Raw genomic sequence first — 15,468 nt, 5'->3', positions numbered from 1 at the left:
TTCAAACTTTTGACCGCTAGTCTAAAAATGTTTTATCTCTGTGTAATCAATGAGACAAGAAACACTGTGTATGTGTATACATGAGGAATTCAATCCCACTCAATCTCTACAAAGACTTTCTTAAGCATTGAATGATTTTGGATGACACAGATCTCTCGGCAAGGATTTCACACTGATTAAAGAACCCGCGCTCTTTCCTCTTTATGTCTATTATGAGTAGTCTGCCAGCCCTCTTAGGCATAGTTGAATGGTGAAACGTTTTTCTATCCTAGACTGTGTTTTTCTACATATCTCTCATTTTTCAGAAGTAAATGCAATCGTTGTGTGCAGAAACAGCGACTGGCTCAAGAGGAAACAGTTGTAACAGAGAGGCTGACAGCTGCTTAGGCCAATGAAAGTCAATATTCTGTGTGGTTTGAAAAGAGATGTGTTAAAAGGTTGAACTGAAAGGTGCCTTTGCATTCAAGGATATTAATATGCATGGCACGTCACCATGCCAGCAGCAGTAGGGCTTTCTGTTTTACGTCTGGATGGAGACCACAAAAGGGTTTTCTTGTCTGAGAGGAAGCAGTGCACATGTGGAAGCACTCCGGCCAACATCGTGAAAAACATGTGGCTGAAGGTCCGGTAGGGGAGACAACACATTTCTTTGTGGGCCAACCAATGTTTGAGGCATAGGCTAATGATTGTGCTTGTTTACAAGAGAATTGTGAAACACATCACACAGCTGCGGGGAGACAAGGAAGCAAGGTTTGGTACAGGAATAACATCCAGTAGGCATCGATGAGACTATTGTTAATTAACAAGCTGTTAATTAAATAAGAAGCTGCAAGTTCTTGTAGGGGAAATTAGTGGTGATTCTACACAACATTTACATTTAGTTAACACACATAATGTGATGCAGATCAAAGAAAACAGTATATTTAGCGTGAAATAATGCATGTGCGGGATTTGATTTAGTACATGAGGATTAGTTTGGATAGTGAAAGTGCGCCATGATATGATTGATTAACATTAATATGCAGTAGGAAATAAAATGATTTTAAAACAGTGCTTCTCAAGCTTCCTGTTTCAAAGACCCTCTGATATTTCAGCAATAATTGTGACACTGCAGCTTGTTTTCAAACTTTTTTAATTAACCGAAACTGGTATTGTTGATAATAAATGAACTAAACATGAGTTTTCTATAATCATATATTGAAGATTTGATTCTGTATGTTTTTCAATAAATACATTTAACTCATCTTGTGACCCCTTTGGAGTTTAGTTTTCTGAGCCCCTCTGGTTGAAAACCAATTTTAGAGGCACAGAAAGTTATTGCACTTTAATGAATTACCATAAAACACATTTTTTTCTATAATAATCAAGACCAGGGGGTTATTAAGACAGTAAATAAGGTCAATTTTGGTTTCCTGTCAGTTTTAACATTCTTTAAACATTATGGCCTGGTTTCACAGACAAGGCTTAGACTAAGATAGGTTAGTTGAAACAGCTCAGACATGCTTTTAGTCTGGGACTAGGCTTAAGTCTTGTCTATGAAAGCAGGACTAGATAATAAAACTTAACTTGATTGTAGAAAATAAATGGAAATAAATTGTAATTTTTATAGTAAAAGTACTACAAAAAATTACTATATATAGTATTTAACATATATATACTGAAACACCAGCATATGACTAATAAAAAGTTATGAAGTTAGAATTGTCATTTGACAATATATATATTTTTATTAGTCATATGCTGGTGTTCCAGTCGGCTATATTATATTCATTTAAAGAAAATAATGAAGGGTGGGACTTTTATCTATCAGGACTTGACTTATCTGTATAAAGTTATATGTAATATTTACACAACCTTGGTCATGTCATCGGAAAAGAAAATATTTCAGAATTGTAGAATGCTCAGATGAAATATTCAGAAAACAAACACCTGTTTCTTTTGAATAATGCAGAGAGATAAATCATGAATCATGCTTAATAAAACCAGGGAAATTTATTCAGAAAGTCAACAGGGTCAATTTTGATTTCACGTTATTTGTAAAGCTGCTGCAATCACAGTTTTTCATTATGAGTTGCAATTTCCCAAAAGCGTATTTTTGGCGTACTTACCTCTAACTAGCAGCTCAGCTTCTGCAAGCACACTGTCTGCACTCGTCTGAGCACGACAGCCATATTTCCCAGCATGCTTCAGGAGGATGCTCCTGATCATCAGGTCTGCTGTGGAGGACTGCTAAATGGAGGGAAAAAGAGAAAGCACAAAGGGAAACAGAGAAGTGAGGTAAAGAGAGAAATAGAGCTCTGTGCAGTGCTTGACACCTGAGCAATGGGCTGCTGCTACAGCCTCTATTGGCTTGTGTGGATTAAGAGATCCCTGTTCGGTTTAAGAGCACGCGCACCATTACTTTCCTCAATCTGCTCTTCTCTGGAAATGAGAAACGCCCCAGGCGGGACTGCGAATAATTCAAGGTCTACAGGCAGCTCTTTAGTACAGGGGCTGATTAAAATTACAACACATGAATCAGACAGCTGGGTGCTGCACCACTGTCTGCCATGCACTGTCTCAACGAATATGAGCTACCTGTGAGGAATATTCTGCTTACTTTAGACAAAAACTAAAGGAAAAAAAAAAAAAAATATATATAAATTAAAGAAATAATGATCCCCTGCTGATTTTGTATGTTTGCCCACTGACAAAGAAATGATCAGTCTAAAATTTTAATGGTAGGTTTATTTTAACAGTGAGAGACAGAATAACAATAAAAAATCCATAAAAACGCATTTCAAAAAAGTTATAAATTGATTTGCGTTTTAATGAGTGAAATAAGTATTTGATCCCCTATTAATCAGCAAGATTACTGGCTCCCAGGTGTCCTTTATACAGGTCATGAGCTGAGATTAGGTGCACTCTCTTAAAGGAAGTGCTCCTAATCTCAGTTTGTTACCTGCATAAAAGACACCTGTCCACAGAAGCACTAAATCAATCAGATTCCAAACTCTCCACCATGGCCAAGACCAAAGAGCTGTCCAATGATGTCAGGGACAAGATTGTAGACCTACACAAGGCTGGAATGGGCTACAAGACCATCGCAAAACAGCTTGGTGAGAAAGAGACAACAGTTGGTGCGATTATTCACAAATGGAAGAAACACAAAATAACTGTCAATCCCCCTCGGCCTGGAGCTCCATGCGAGATCTCACCTCGTGGAGTTTCAGTGATCATGAGAACGGTGAGGAATCAGCCCAGAACCACAAGGGGGGATCGTGTCAATGATCTCAAGACAGCTGGGACCATAGTCACCAAGAAAACAATTGGTAACACACTACGCCAGGAAGGACTGAAATCCTGCCTGCAAGGTCTCCCTGCTCAAGAAAGCACATGTACAGCCGTCTGAAGTTTGCCAATGAACATCTGAATGATTCAGAGGAGAACTGGGTGAAAGTTTTGTGGTCAGATGAGACCAAAATCAAGCTCTTTGGCATCAACTCAACTTGCTGTGTTTGGAGGAGGATGAATGCTGCCTATGACCCCAAGAACACCATCCCCACCATCAAACATGGAGGTACAAACACTATGCTTTGGGGGTGTTTTTCTGCTAAAGGGACAGGACAACTGCACCACATCAAAGGGACAATGGACAGAGCCATGTACCATCAAATCTTGGGTGAGAACCTCCTTCCCTCAGCTGGGGCATTGAAAATGACAACGCAGTATGACAATGACCCAAAACACATGGCCAAGGCAGCAAAGGAGTGGCTCAGGAAGAAGCACATTAAGGTCCTGGAGGGGCCTAGCCAGTCTCCAGACCTTAATCCCATAGAAAATCTGTAAAGGAAGCTGAAGGTTCAAGTTGCCAAATATCAGCCTCGAAACCTTAATGACTTGGAGAGGATCTGCAAAGAGGAGTGGGACAAAATCCATCCTGAGATGTGTGCAAACCAGGTGGCCAACTACAAGAAACATCTGACCTCAGTGATTATTGTTCTAAGTCATGTTTTGAATACTTATTTTAATCATTCAAATGCAAATCAATCGATAACTTTTTTCTGGATTTTTTGTTGTTGTCTCTCAATGTTATACATCAGCACTAGTACTTCTCAGTATAAACATATCTAAAAAAAAATTGCCTCTTGAGAAGTCTCTTTGCTTTGTTTCTGGCTCTGTCTTGTGTTTAAGTAATAATCTGACAAATCCACAAACTCTTCTTTTTTAACTTTTTCATGGAAATGAAAAGTGCTATGAATATTCTAGTACATTCTGCCTACTCAGAGTGTGTTTGCTGAGTAGACATTTTCTTCAGTTCATGAGAACATCTTATGGTACAAGTGACTCATAAAGTATTCATTAACACTGGAAAACTAACAACTACATGAGAACAACATGTAAGTATAAATAATTCATCTTACATGACTAATGCAAATAGAGATGCTGATGCACCTCAGTGGTGGAATAAACAACAGTTGAGTCTCTCATTTATAAGCATTTGACTAGCAATACACTTATTCATATTAAATATGAAACAATATCCACAAGTTCATTTTTAGACAAATTTGTCACTTTTTCCAGCAGTGTGGGTTGTGTGTCATTCAGAATGGGTTATTCTCAGTATAATTCCTAAATTTGAATCAAATTTAAATTGAAGTAACAAACAGTATCAGCAATTGTAATTTAAATTTAAAAAATGACAAAGTAGAATTATTGTCTTTTTAATCTCATTTGCATGTTGATTTGGATGAAAGAACTAGCTAATTTATCGCAAAAAAAGAACAATAAACAGAAGCTTTAATCAGCTCATTTTACATGAATTACTCACTAAACAACCCAAACACCCAGTTCGCTGCTGTGCCAATTAGCAATTAAATCCACTGTGGCCTAAACGAATATAAAACCTCCCAAACCCTGGCTTACACCGAACTTATCAGATCACAATGAATGTGTAACAGTGACAGTTTCATGGCAGATTGGTGCTCAGTGCTCCTGTGAAGGAACCAAATGATGTTGTCAGCCGGAGGGAAGACTTCAGTATGCCCATAATCTGATAGTAAGAGGACACAGGACGGTTTGAACTTAATTGTGTCTGCTGTAGATGGTGCTGAGGAGCGATCCATCCCTATTAAGAGTTACATAAATGCATGCATGAGATGAGTTGACTTCATGTCGGAGTAGTAAACAAGTAGTTTATGTTATTGTCTAAGCCAGCCAAATCAAATTGGAACTTCCCAATTTAAGAAAGACTTTTTCTCTTTACAATATGCAGACAGCCTGGGACTAATAAAGTGACGAATGCTCTCAAGGAACGGATCATGATGGTTGACTAGCTGCCCAGCTGTCATCTAGTCTAGTTAGACAACCCGTTGTCTAACTAGATATGTAGGAAATATGTAGTGACAGAATTTTAAGAAAAAATAAATAAACAAATCAAACAGCAGAAATAATGTATACACTGCATAAAAGCAGATATAATATATACACTACCGGTCAAAAGTTTGGAATAATTAAACTTTTTTTTTTTTTATGTTTTTGACGGAAATCTCTTTTGCTCAGCAAAGCTACATTTCAAATATTCAAAAATACAGTTAAAAATGTTATTGTAAAATATTATTACAATTTAAAGTAGCTGTTTTTTATGTTAATATATTTTAAAATACATGTTTTTTCCTGTGATGTTGATTTTTCAGCACATTTTTTGTATTACAAGTTTTCTAAAATGTTAGGTTTTAATATGCAAATAAGTCATTGTTAGGATTAGCATTTGCATACATTTTTACTACAAAAATCTAAACACTGGATGAAGTCAGTTTCAACATTCTTGTTATTTTTTTTTTGACATATTAGAGTCAAATGTTTTTACAGAGGGGATTTTTTTGGGTATCTCATTTTGTCACTCCATAATTCAGAAAATACTTAGAACAGGCAGAAAACATTTTTCTTTACATTTTATTTGGGAATAAAGTGTTGTATACAATCAAGCAAATTAATTATGAACAAATCCCTCTGTAAAAACCTTCAGGATATAGACAGGAATAAAACTGGAAAGCCTTTAAACTAAGGATTGCAATTAAAATCAATTGATGCTATAAAGTGCTATAAAAGAAACACTTAACAGTGTCTTTTGGATGTTTTCTTTCCACTAGTCTGAAAAAAACAAACACTTTAGGAACCAAAAAGCCCAAAATCTTAAACTTGAAACAGTGTTTTTGCCTGCAGTGTCTCCCCTTAAGCATCAAAAACTGTTTTCAGCATTGATAATGAAATAGACCTTTATACATTATTGAGCACCATGGTACTGATCAAATAAATGTAGCATTAAACCAAACATTAGATACTTTAAAATACATCATAAAAAGGTAATTATTAAAAAAAAAAAAAAATGACTTTTTGTATATTTACCAATTTATTTTTGTTTATTTAAAAATTCAAAACATATGTTTTCTTTACTAGCTGCTTCCCTCACATTGTTCTTCTGTGTGCTCAGGCACAATAATAGCAGTAAAAACAAATCAAAGCAACAGCAGACATCTGTGTGTGAAATTCCGTCATTGGATGGCTTTGTGGCGGCAGAATGCTTGTTGATGCGCTCTAATCAGGGAGTGTTCTCAATCCTGCAGGAAGGGTGGAGGGTGTGTGGAGCTTCTGCTCCTCTGAGACTCTGATAAACATGATGGTGTGATTCACAGCAGGTCTTTCATCAAGATGACATACGGTCCTGGCTGACCTTTCACTGGATTGATTCTCACTCCAGTTAAAGCAGGATTTGGTGCAATGTGGCATCCCTAAAATAAGTAACTGTGACTCCATCTGTTCAGGAGCAACAGATTGAAGAGTTATACTACTGTTTAAAAAAAAAAAAAAAAAAAAAACATGACAGCAGTGCAAAACTTGGGGGTGGGATGAAATAAATACTACTACTAATAATGCTATTATTAACATTAAAGCATTAAACTAACAAACTTACTTTTTAGTGTCTCGTTTTTACAAATCATTTCATATCATTTCCTCTGCTGTATTTTTTTCAACAGTAGTAGCTACCAAATTGACATTTCGTTGTTGTCAATACCAGTATACCGTGACGACATTACTACTCAGTTAAAACAAATATACCAAATATACAGAGATGTTTTATGAATTGGAAAAACAAAATACAGTTTCAGTAAAAATAAAACAACTAATATTTTCTACTGTACTTCCAGTGTCAACCAAATAAAGCAGATGCCAATTATAAAAAAAAAAATGTTAATACTGGCAGTTATGATATACTAGCTATATATGCAATATAGTTGCATAAAAATAAATAAACAAATAAATAAGTCTGCCTTTACCTACATTTTTGCAAAATCACAAAAATGTACCTATACTGTACATACGATTCTCTGCAATTTATAGTGAACTAGTGGCCATACATCTCCAGCAACTTTATGTTATGATTAAATTTAAATTATGATTACAGGGCAGATTATCGCTTAACAAAGACTTATTTTTGCACGGTTTCTTGAATAATACTATGTTATGTCCTCATTTTAACTGTTCTGCATTTGTAAACCATTACATTTTGATGTTTTTTTTTTCTTTTGGTAAACTTGCTCAGTGGCTCCCCTGGTATAGCATTGCACTTAAGATGCAAAGTGCTCCAGTGTGGTCCAGTAAAACAGAAGTTATAATAAAAGAGGCCACCGACTTGTAGACTTTAGAGTGTCACTTACTGGATAGTTCATTTCTGAACCACTTTTGTCAGGGCCGATAGCCTTGTGGGCAGCGCCATTGCACTCCGGGCGTCCCGTGTTCGAATCCTGACTTGAGGACCTTTCCCGATCCTGTCCCCTATCTCTCTCTCTTCTTCCCACTTTTGTCATTACTGATCTGTCCTATCACAACAAAGGCTTAAAAAAAACAAACAAAAAAAAAAACGAAACCACTTTCAAATTCCCCCCTTAACAAAAAGAGAGCTGCTTTCAATATCTGTCAAATCGGGCCGATGCCAATAATTTTCAATATATTTCAACTGACTACTGATATGCCGCAGATGAATCAGAAATCACTGCTATATTGTGGATTCTTGCAACAACATACTCAGGTTGAGGATCACCAAACAGATGCACTGATTTATCTACAAAATATGTCACCTACAGTCTTAAAAATAAAGGTGCTTTAAAAGGTTCTTCAGCGCGATGCCATAGAAGAATTTATGGTTCCACAAAGAACCATTCAGTCAAAAGTCCTTTAAAGAACCATCACTTTTTTTACCTCTTTATAATCTGAAGAAGCATCTTTCACCACAAAGAACCTTTTATGAAACAGGAAGGTTCTTCAGATGGTAAAGGTTCTTAATGGAACCATTTAGACCTAAAAAGGTTCTTCTATGGCATCTTGAAGCACCTTTATTTTTAAGAGTGTACAGCCTCAGCTCAAGTACACTAAAGCCGCTTACTGTCTGAATGTACTCAAAGTGACCGCCCTCCTGCTGGGTGTTGAGTGGTTGGTTGTTAAGCAGCCAGAGGAAGGACACATCCAGTGAGGGGTCATGAGTGACTTTACAGCTGAGCACCACACTCTCTCCCACTGTCACCTCCACCCGGACAGGGGTCAGCTCAACCCGCATGGGCTCTGAAACAAAAAGTCATCCTGTCATCAGCACACAAGAGCCATAGGACATCAAAGAACATCTGCAGCTATGTCAGAAACTCAGAAAATACAGTCACTATACACCACATATCATTTCATAGTTTTGAGGTAAAAAAGAAAAGTTCATCATCCAGTAAATCAGAGACAAACAGAAATTATTCAACACCTGGTAAGCTTATGAAATGGTTTGGAAATTCATTCATAAATGACTGCATTCAATTTTGTTTTATTACTTATTTAAAACAATAGTATTTTATGTTTTTTTTTCATGATAATTGGTACATTAAATCATTGTTTAACATTTTTCATTGTATTTTTCAATGCATGTTTTATATACCATTAAAAAAACAGTTAGTGCACGGCATATAGCCTACTTTACAGCTAAATGCAATAAACTTATGTAATGTCAAATATTTCCAAGTGAAGTAATGTAGAATTGGACTGGATTTTGGATGTTACTGCAGATGATGAAATTATTGGTGAATATTTCCCTTAGTTACATCAGCGGAAAATCAAACTTTTCAGAGGCAGAGAAAGTTTTACTCTACAATACGTTCCCATTAGTTGTTGTTTGTTAATGCATTAACCAATACTAAGGAATGCATTGTTGCATTTTTTATAAATCTTTGTAAATGTTAGTTAATAAAATACAACGGTTCATTGTTAGTTCATTTTAGCTCAGGTCTATCAAATAATATTAATAGATACAACTTTTGACAAACATTGAAATGAAGAAATTACTGTGCATTAATGTAATTAATTAAAGTTGAGAAAGTTAACTTTATTACAGACAGACACATGCATAATTTTAGCATTTTCTCTTTTTCTCTCTCTTATGCTTACCAAGTAATAAAAAACACATTCTTATGTCTTTTAACTCTTAATAACTTTTTTTTTTTACAATTGTTGTTTCATAATTGTTGCTCTTTGAGGAGACTGCATAAGCAGATGAAATAAAGAACATCAGACACTTTCATAAAATAAAAGCTGTAAATAATAATAATAATAATAATAATAATAATAATAATAAATATTTTGCATTTCTAATTCAAATTTGCATAAATCACCCTTTAGACCAAACAATGAGATAATAAAATCATGTATTATTACTACATGCTTGTTAGCCATACTTTAAGTGGAAGGTAATTATGAAAGCACCATTTACAGCTGGTATTAAGATGCATTTTCATCAATCCAATCACAAGAGGAAGACATTAAATACAGGAGCAAACAGGGTATAAAACATTTCAAGCTTTTAGAGGTAGCAGAAAAGGCATTCAACTGGATTGTTTTTGCAGTGTAGATGCTCAAGTGGTCTAATGCATTCAAACAGTTACAAGTCCAAGTCCACTTACTCTCCGCTGATCTAACATGTGAGTGTTATGGGACGGGTTTGAGAATGCACAAAACATGATTGAAATTGCCATACCATTCATATCATTTTCTTTCACTTCCTCTCCAGGGGTGTCTAAACCTCCTCCTGGAGGGCCACTATCATGCATGTTAACACTAAATGGTAATGCATCTCTGCTGACCGCTTGGGATCAGATCACTGAAAATGCATCTTACTACAAAATGTAAACAGTCTAACAATGTGTGATGAAATAGTGATTTTGCACGTACGTAACATGTATTTTGTATCTCAAGGGTTCTCTTCAACAAATACTCACATATGCTTACAGTGATAAAATCAGGACAATCTGTCCCATGCCGACTAGTTATTATCTGTTTTCTTGGTAAAGAACAATCTCCTCAGCAAAGTTGTCTTAGGAGACACTAGATGCTCCTGTGAGCTGATTCCTGCACAGAAAACAAACATCTTCACGCCTGATAAGCTGCAATGAACTCTTCTTCCATCCGGCTCAGCCAGGCGGCGGTCTGTTTGCTCTTGTGTGGTTAACCACGAGATGGGACAGACGGGATGGGGGCTGGGGGTTGATAAGGGTGTCTTACCTTTTACCAGAAGAACGGTCGTCAACTCTGCTGAACCAAACTGGTTTTCTGCACGGCACACGTAGCTTCCCTCATCTGAACGGCTGGAGTTAATGATGCGAAGGGTGTTGTTCCGAAGCAACATGATCCTGTTAAAAAATGAAGGATGAGAGGAAATGCCTGAGGTAATATTTGCCTACTTCTTCCGAAGGTGAAATAAACAAATCAGCCCAGAATAAAAATAATGATGGCAACTAATTAGCATGTTCCTGTAATTAAAAAAAAAGTAAGATTTATTTCTAAATGTATCACAGTATTACCACATTTTTAGCACAATGATGGTAACCATTCAGTACCATATATATATACACATACATACAGTGCACAGCATAAATGAGTACACCCCCTCTGAAAATGAACAAATTCAGCAATTACTCTTTACTTAGAAGACATGTTAGGGTTCTTTAGACATAATATATAACAAGTCTGCTTAATCAGTTACCAAAGAAGAGTGTTACAATTATTCTGGAAAATACAATTTTCTTATCAAAGTGATACATTTTTTTTTTTTTTGTTGTTGCAAAAATAAGTACACCCTCCTGAAAGTTATTTAATAAAACTACTGTAAATAAAACTTTCTGGTGTAACTTTAAGACAAGTTTTGGTCAACAGGTAAGCATGCTGAACCTAAACTGTAAGTAAGTAAGTAATTTTCTAAGTAATTTCTTGACAATTAAATGTGTTATATAACCCACTGAATCATAGTCAGACTTAATGCTGACAACAGTGAAACCACTCGAGAGAGAACTATCAGGGGATTTATTTCTTAGCACAAAAGAGGACAATGGTGCAAGAGGAAAACCAAATCAATGTTTTAAGTGTGAAAGTATACCAAAAGTAACACAGAAATTCACATCAAGAAAATGTGTCTGAGCCGGCAAAACACCTTATCTGAGAGTAAGATGCAGCCTGCAGAAGTGACATGGTTGTTTATCCACGCCAGAAATACCTACTGTAGCCAAAGCACAATTAAACCACATTTAACCTCTTCCAAGGCACACAATTACAAAATATAGACTTCTGAGAATCCATATTCGGGTCCCATGAAAAATTTTTTATTTTGTTGCTAGAGGAGGAGTACAGTGAGAAGTGAGTAATGTTCAGTGGTAGTAAAGCTCTCATATTGGAAAGTTTGAGTGCTGAGATGTGAGGGAGTTGTGCTTTATCAATGCTGTCATGAATTAACACACCACTGTGTGATGTCATACAAAAAAACTGAAATTGACGATGCTACCCTCTCCTCATTCCCTCCATTGGTGGCCATTTTTTCAACATGACAATGAAGATTCATTCTCCAAAGGTGAAAATCCTTCAGTGGACATGTATTTCACTCAATCTTAAGTAAAACACTAGAGACAAGCTAAGCAACACTTCCCATTAAAGACCAGTGCATTTAAAGAGGTTGTCCCTCCAGGAGTTAAACAGGACAGATGTGAAAATGTGTCATGAACTTGTACACTCAGTGCCAAGTAGAGTCAGAGCAGTATACTTAAGAGTTACGGAGGACATATTAAAGACTAGAATATTACACTTTGTTGAAATAAATTTAGGGTGTATTCATTTCTGCAATAACTTATTTAAATGGGTTATACAATAAGTTACTTATTTTACAGATATTAATGGCATATATTTCTCTGTTTTTATTAAGAATTTGTTTAATACATTAAAATGTTGCCATCTTTCTATGAATTATATTAGTGATCATTACGAAAATCTTTTAGACTTAACCAGAGGGGGTGTACTTATTTATGCTGTGCACTGTATATATAATAATAATAATTATTAATTTTTTATTTTCAAGATTCAAGCTGTTGAAAGCAGACAAAAACGTCAATCTCGGAATAAGCTGACAAAAAGTCATTGTACTTATACTCTATGAACACGTCTTGTCCTTCACAGTTTTATTTTTTTACATCTAGATTTAAAGATAATATTGTCAATGGACTCATTTAAAATGTTAATTGACTGATAGTATCTTTTGGTGGGGATTAGTACATTGATGGCTATCAAAAGACATTAACTGTTCAAAGCAATGAAAGGCCATTAATTACAACAGGTAAAAGACATTTACATACTGTAGTTTATCCTTATGCTTAAGTTACAGACAGGTCTTACTGTGAAATAGCTGCTGTTGGTAAGGACAGAATGCTCTGATGATTAATATGCTCGCGTCAAAAGGCCTTAATCGCAAAACTGTTAATTTGAGTGGAAGTCTAGATGAGATATACTCCTAATGACATTTCATTCTTTCTGAAACCAAGAGAGAGCAAGAAGGCAAATTGAATTTAACAGAGATAACTAGAGTCTTGCTTTTATCTTATCGTTCGCTCTCATACACTGTTCTGAGAGCAGTTTCAGAGAGCACCTCTGTGCTGCCCTCATATAATGAATTAACTTCAGACAAAGACAGAAGTCATTTCTTGACTGAGGTCCAGGAAAATACAATGGAGAAATGACTGAGTCTCGCCCTAAAGAGACCACCTGAGAACTCAAGCTTATGAGCAACAAGCTCTCGGTTTTTATTATAGCTCTTAAAAAGCCATCGCTCGAAGTGTCACAGAAGTGAATGCACTAAAGTTGTTATCTCAAACTTAGACCTCTTTAAGTAAATGAAAAAGTCACTGCATTCATACTGAATTTGTGGACTCACATCTCTTTTTTGGTCCAGTTTAGTTGGGATTGGGTCTCAGTTTACTTTCAGTTCCCAATGCTTTTGGATTGTTCACATTGGGCAGCTGCTTAAACCAACTTTTTAAATAACTTGGTAAACCTTTTTAGATCTACTCTTTGGAAACTATCAACATTTTAAGCCATACATTTCGTGGTTGCCAAGCCAAAACAACATTTCTAGCTTTCTTTTAGTTTATCCTGAAGTACTAAAATAACTGAAATTTATAAAAAAAAACAAAAAAAAACCAAAACATATCAATGATACTAACATAACACCGGCCTAGAATAGATTCAGGCAACCTTCAGATAAGTAAACAAATGTGGATGTATATTGAATTTTTTCCCCCTCCTGCTTTGATTAGCTGAGGTGTGACAATGAATATTTACATAGCAATCATTTTATTAAAATTCAATTTCTGCCTAAAACTAACAGTCTTGATGAAAGGAGCTGTCAGTCTAATTTCTTCCCCATTAATTTGTCTGGTAATGTTTGGCTTTCATATTTACAGCATTAAACGTCTGATCCAGCAGACGCTGATGAGAATTGGCAGGCAGAAACTCACAGAGGCGTGACAAAGTGCAACCCGTACATGGAAAATTCATAAGGAGAAATCAACTAAGAGACGTTCCTTCAAGTAGGAGAAAGCGAGAACCCACATTCGACAAGGACGCGGAGCTAGAAAGGACGAGCGGCGGAGACCGGTGGGTATAAGCAATATGTAAATGAGCCTTCGTGACGAAGGTAGTAAAAATGAAACGTCCCCTTAGAGCCACCTAAAATATATTTTAGGCCACTTGATGCAAAGACCTCGCTCTACTCTGGAGAAACATCTTTGAAAAATGCAGCCAGTGTGAAACATTCATATGCTGTAAAGGAGCGCTGGATAAACACCACAGAAACAAAACGGAACATAATCACGGGCTTGTTTACAATGGACCGATTTTCCATTTCCCTGACTATGGCTTCTTTGCCGATGTTAGTGAAGGATTGACCGCAGGGTTTAGAGAGTGGCTGCCCATACTTTCGAACTAATGGGATTAATACTTTTCATTTGGAATACAAAACCCTTGAACATTAGCGGAAATCCATGTTAATTACAAACCTTCATTAACTCCACACAGCTGTCAATGTCAGATAAACGCAGGGCAGCTTCGATCCCACCCCTGGTCCTCTCACGATTGAGCTGCTCTTCATCTAGAGACGTCTTCCTTGGATACAGCTAATGTCAGAAAATCCTTTCACTAAAGTCACCCGTGTCCGGTCAAATACGTCTGTAAAAATTCATGTCGCTCATTTCAATGGTCATCTGACCGAAAATCCATTTTAACTACTCAGTTGAAGTGGGAAAAGAATGGCTCCTTTATCATTCAACAATGCAGTGTGCAGAGCAATCCAAACAAGCAACGCGATTCTCGCTTGGATCTTCTACGTTAAACTGTAGCTCATGCACCATTTCATTACTTATCATTTCATAAGGTTGGTAGCGCTGATCTGATTATTCTTAAATCTGATTACTTGTGGAGCTTTCTAAGGTGTGCATTGCTGTTAGGGTTTGGGATTTGAACAGACTCTACACTTCAGCGAATAACTCATCCGGCACTGTTTGTGCTGCAGACATGAATGATGCCTCAAACCATGCGACTTGTTGAGCAGATGCGTTATTACTTTTAGACGCAGCCTGACTTATTTCAATCTGGTGGATGATAAAACAGGAGAACAAAATCTCTTGCACTAACATGGGTTTCTATCCAAAGTTGTGAATTTAACTTATGCTCTGGAATATTGGATAATACCTTTGCGAATAAGCTTGTTTTTTTTGTTTTTTTTTGCTAATTAGGTTTTCCCCCCCCCCCATCATTTGTTTCCATCACTTGTTTCTGGTGCGATACTTCAAAATGTGCATAAAAGCAAGGTGTTGAAAACAGCTACTGAAGGAGGAACACAAGTGTTATCTGCACGCTAGAACATAATAAAGATTTTGGGGTGGACTCTTTTGACTTGAGCCAGAAAGAAACCACCTGGCCTGCAACGTAGCTGACATTAAAAAATATGAGGAATATGATGTAGAGAGCCCAGGTGCAGTTTTATTTAATGGTGATCATCCAAAAGCATAAACTATGAAGTAAATCCAATGCATGAAAAAGTCATAAACATTAAAAGGGTCCTATAGTGCTCTTTTACAAAGTCTT

The 15,468-nt window shown here is 36.3% G+C and overlaps 1 protein-coding gene across 1 annotated transcript in view; it reads right to left on the bottom strand.

Annotated features, from left to right (window-relative positions):
- LOC141346184 (contactin-5-like) overlaps positions 1-15,468 on the bottom strand; it is a 79,963-nt gene that overhangs the window by 44,553 nt on the left and 19,942 nt on the right. Inside the window, exons 4-6 of the mRNA XM_073851094.1 lie at positions 10,570-10,697; positions 8,423-8,598; positions 2,109-2,229 (exon numbers count right to left, since the gene is read on the bottom strand). Coding sequence (XP_073707195.1) covers positions 2,109-2,229; positions 8,423-8,598; positions 10,570-10,697 — 425 coding nt within the window. The remainder of the gene's footprint in view (positions 1-2,108; positions 2,230-8,422; positions 8,599-10,569; positions 10,698-15,468) is intronic.

This window comes from Garra rufa, chromosome 11, assembly GCF_049309525.1.
Source record: "Garra rufa chromosome 11, GarRuf1.0, whole genome shotgun sequence".
NCBI lineage: Eukaryota > Metazoa > Chordata > Actinopteri > Cypriniformes > Cyprinidae > Garra > Garra rufa.
The sequence above is the reverse complement of the archived record's forward strand: the minus strand, read 5'-3'. Positions and strand labels throughout refer to the sequence as shown.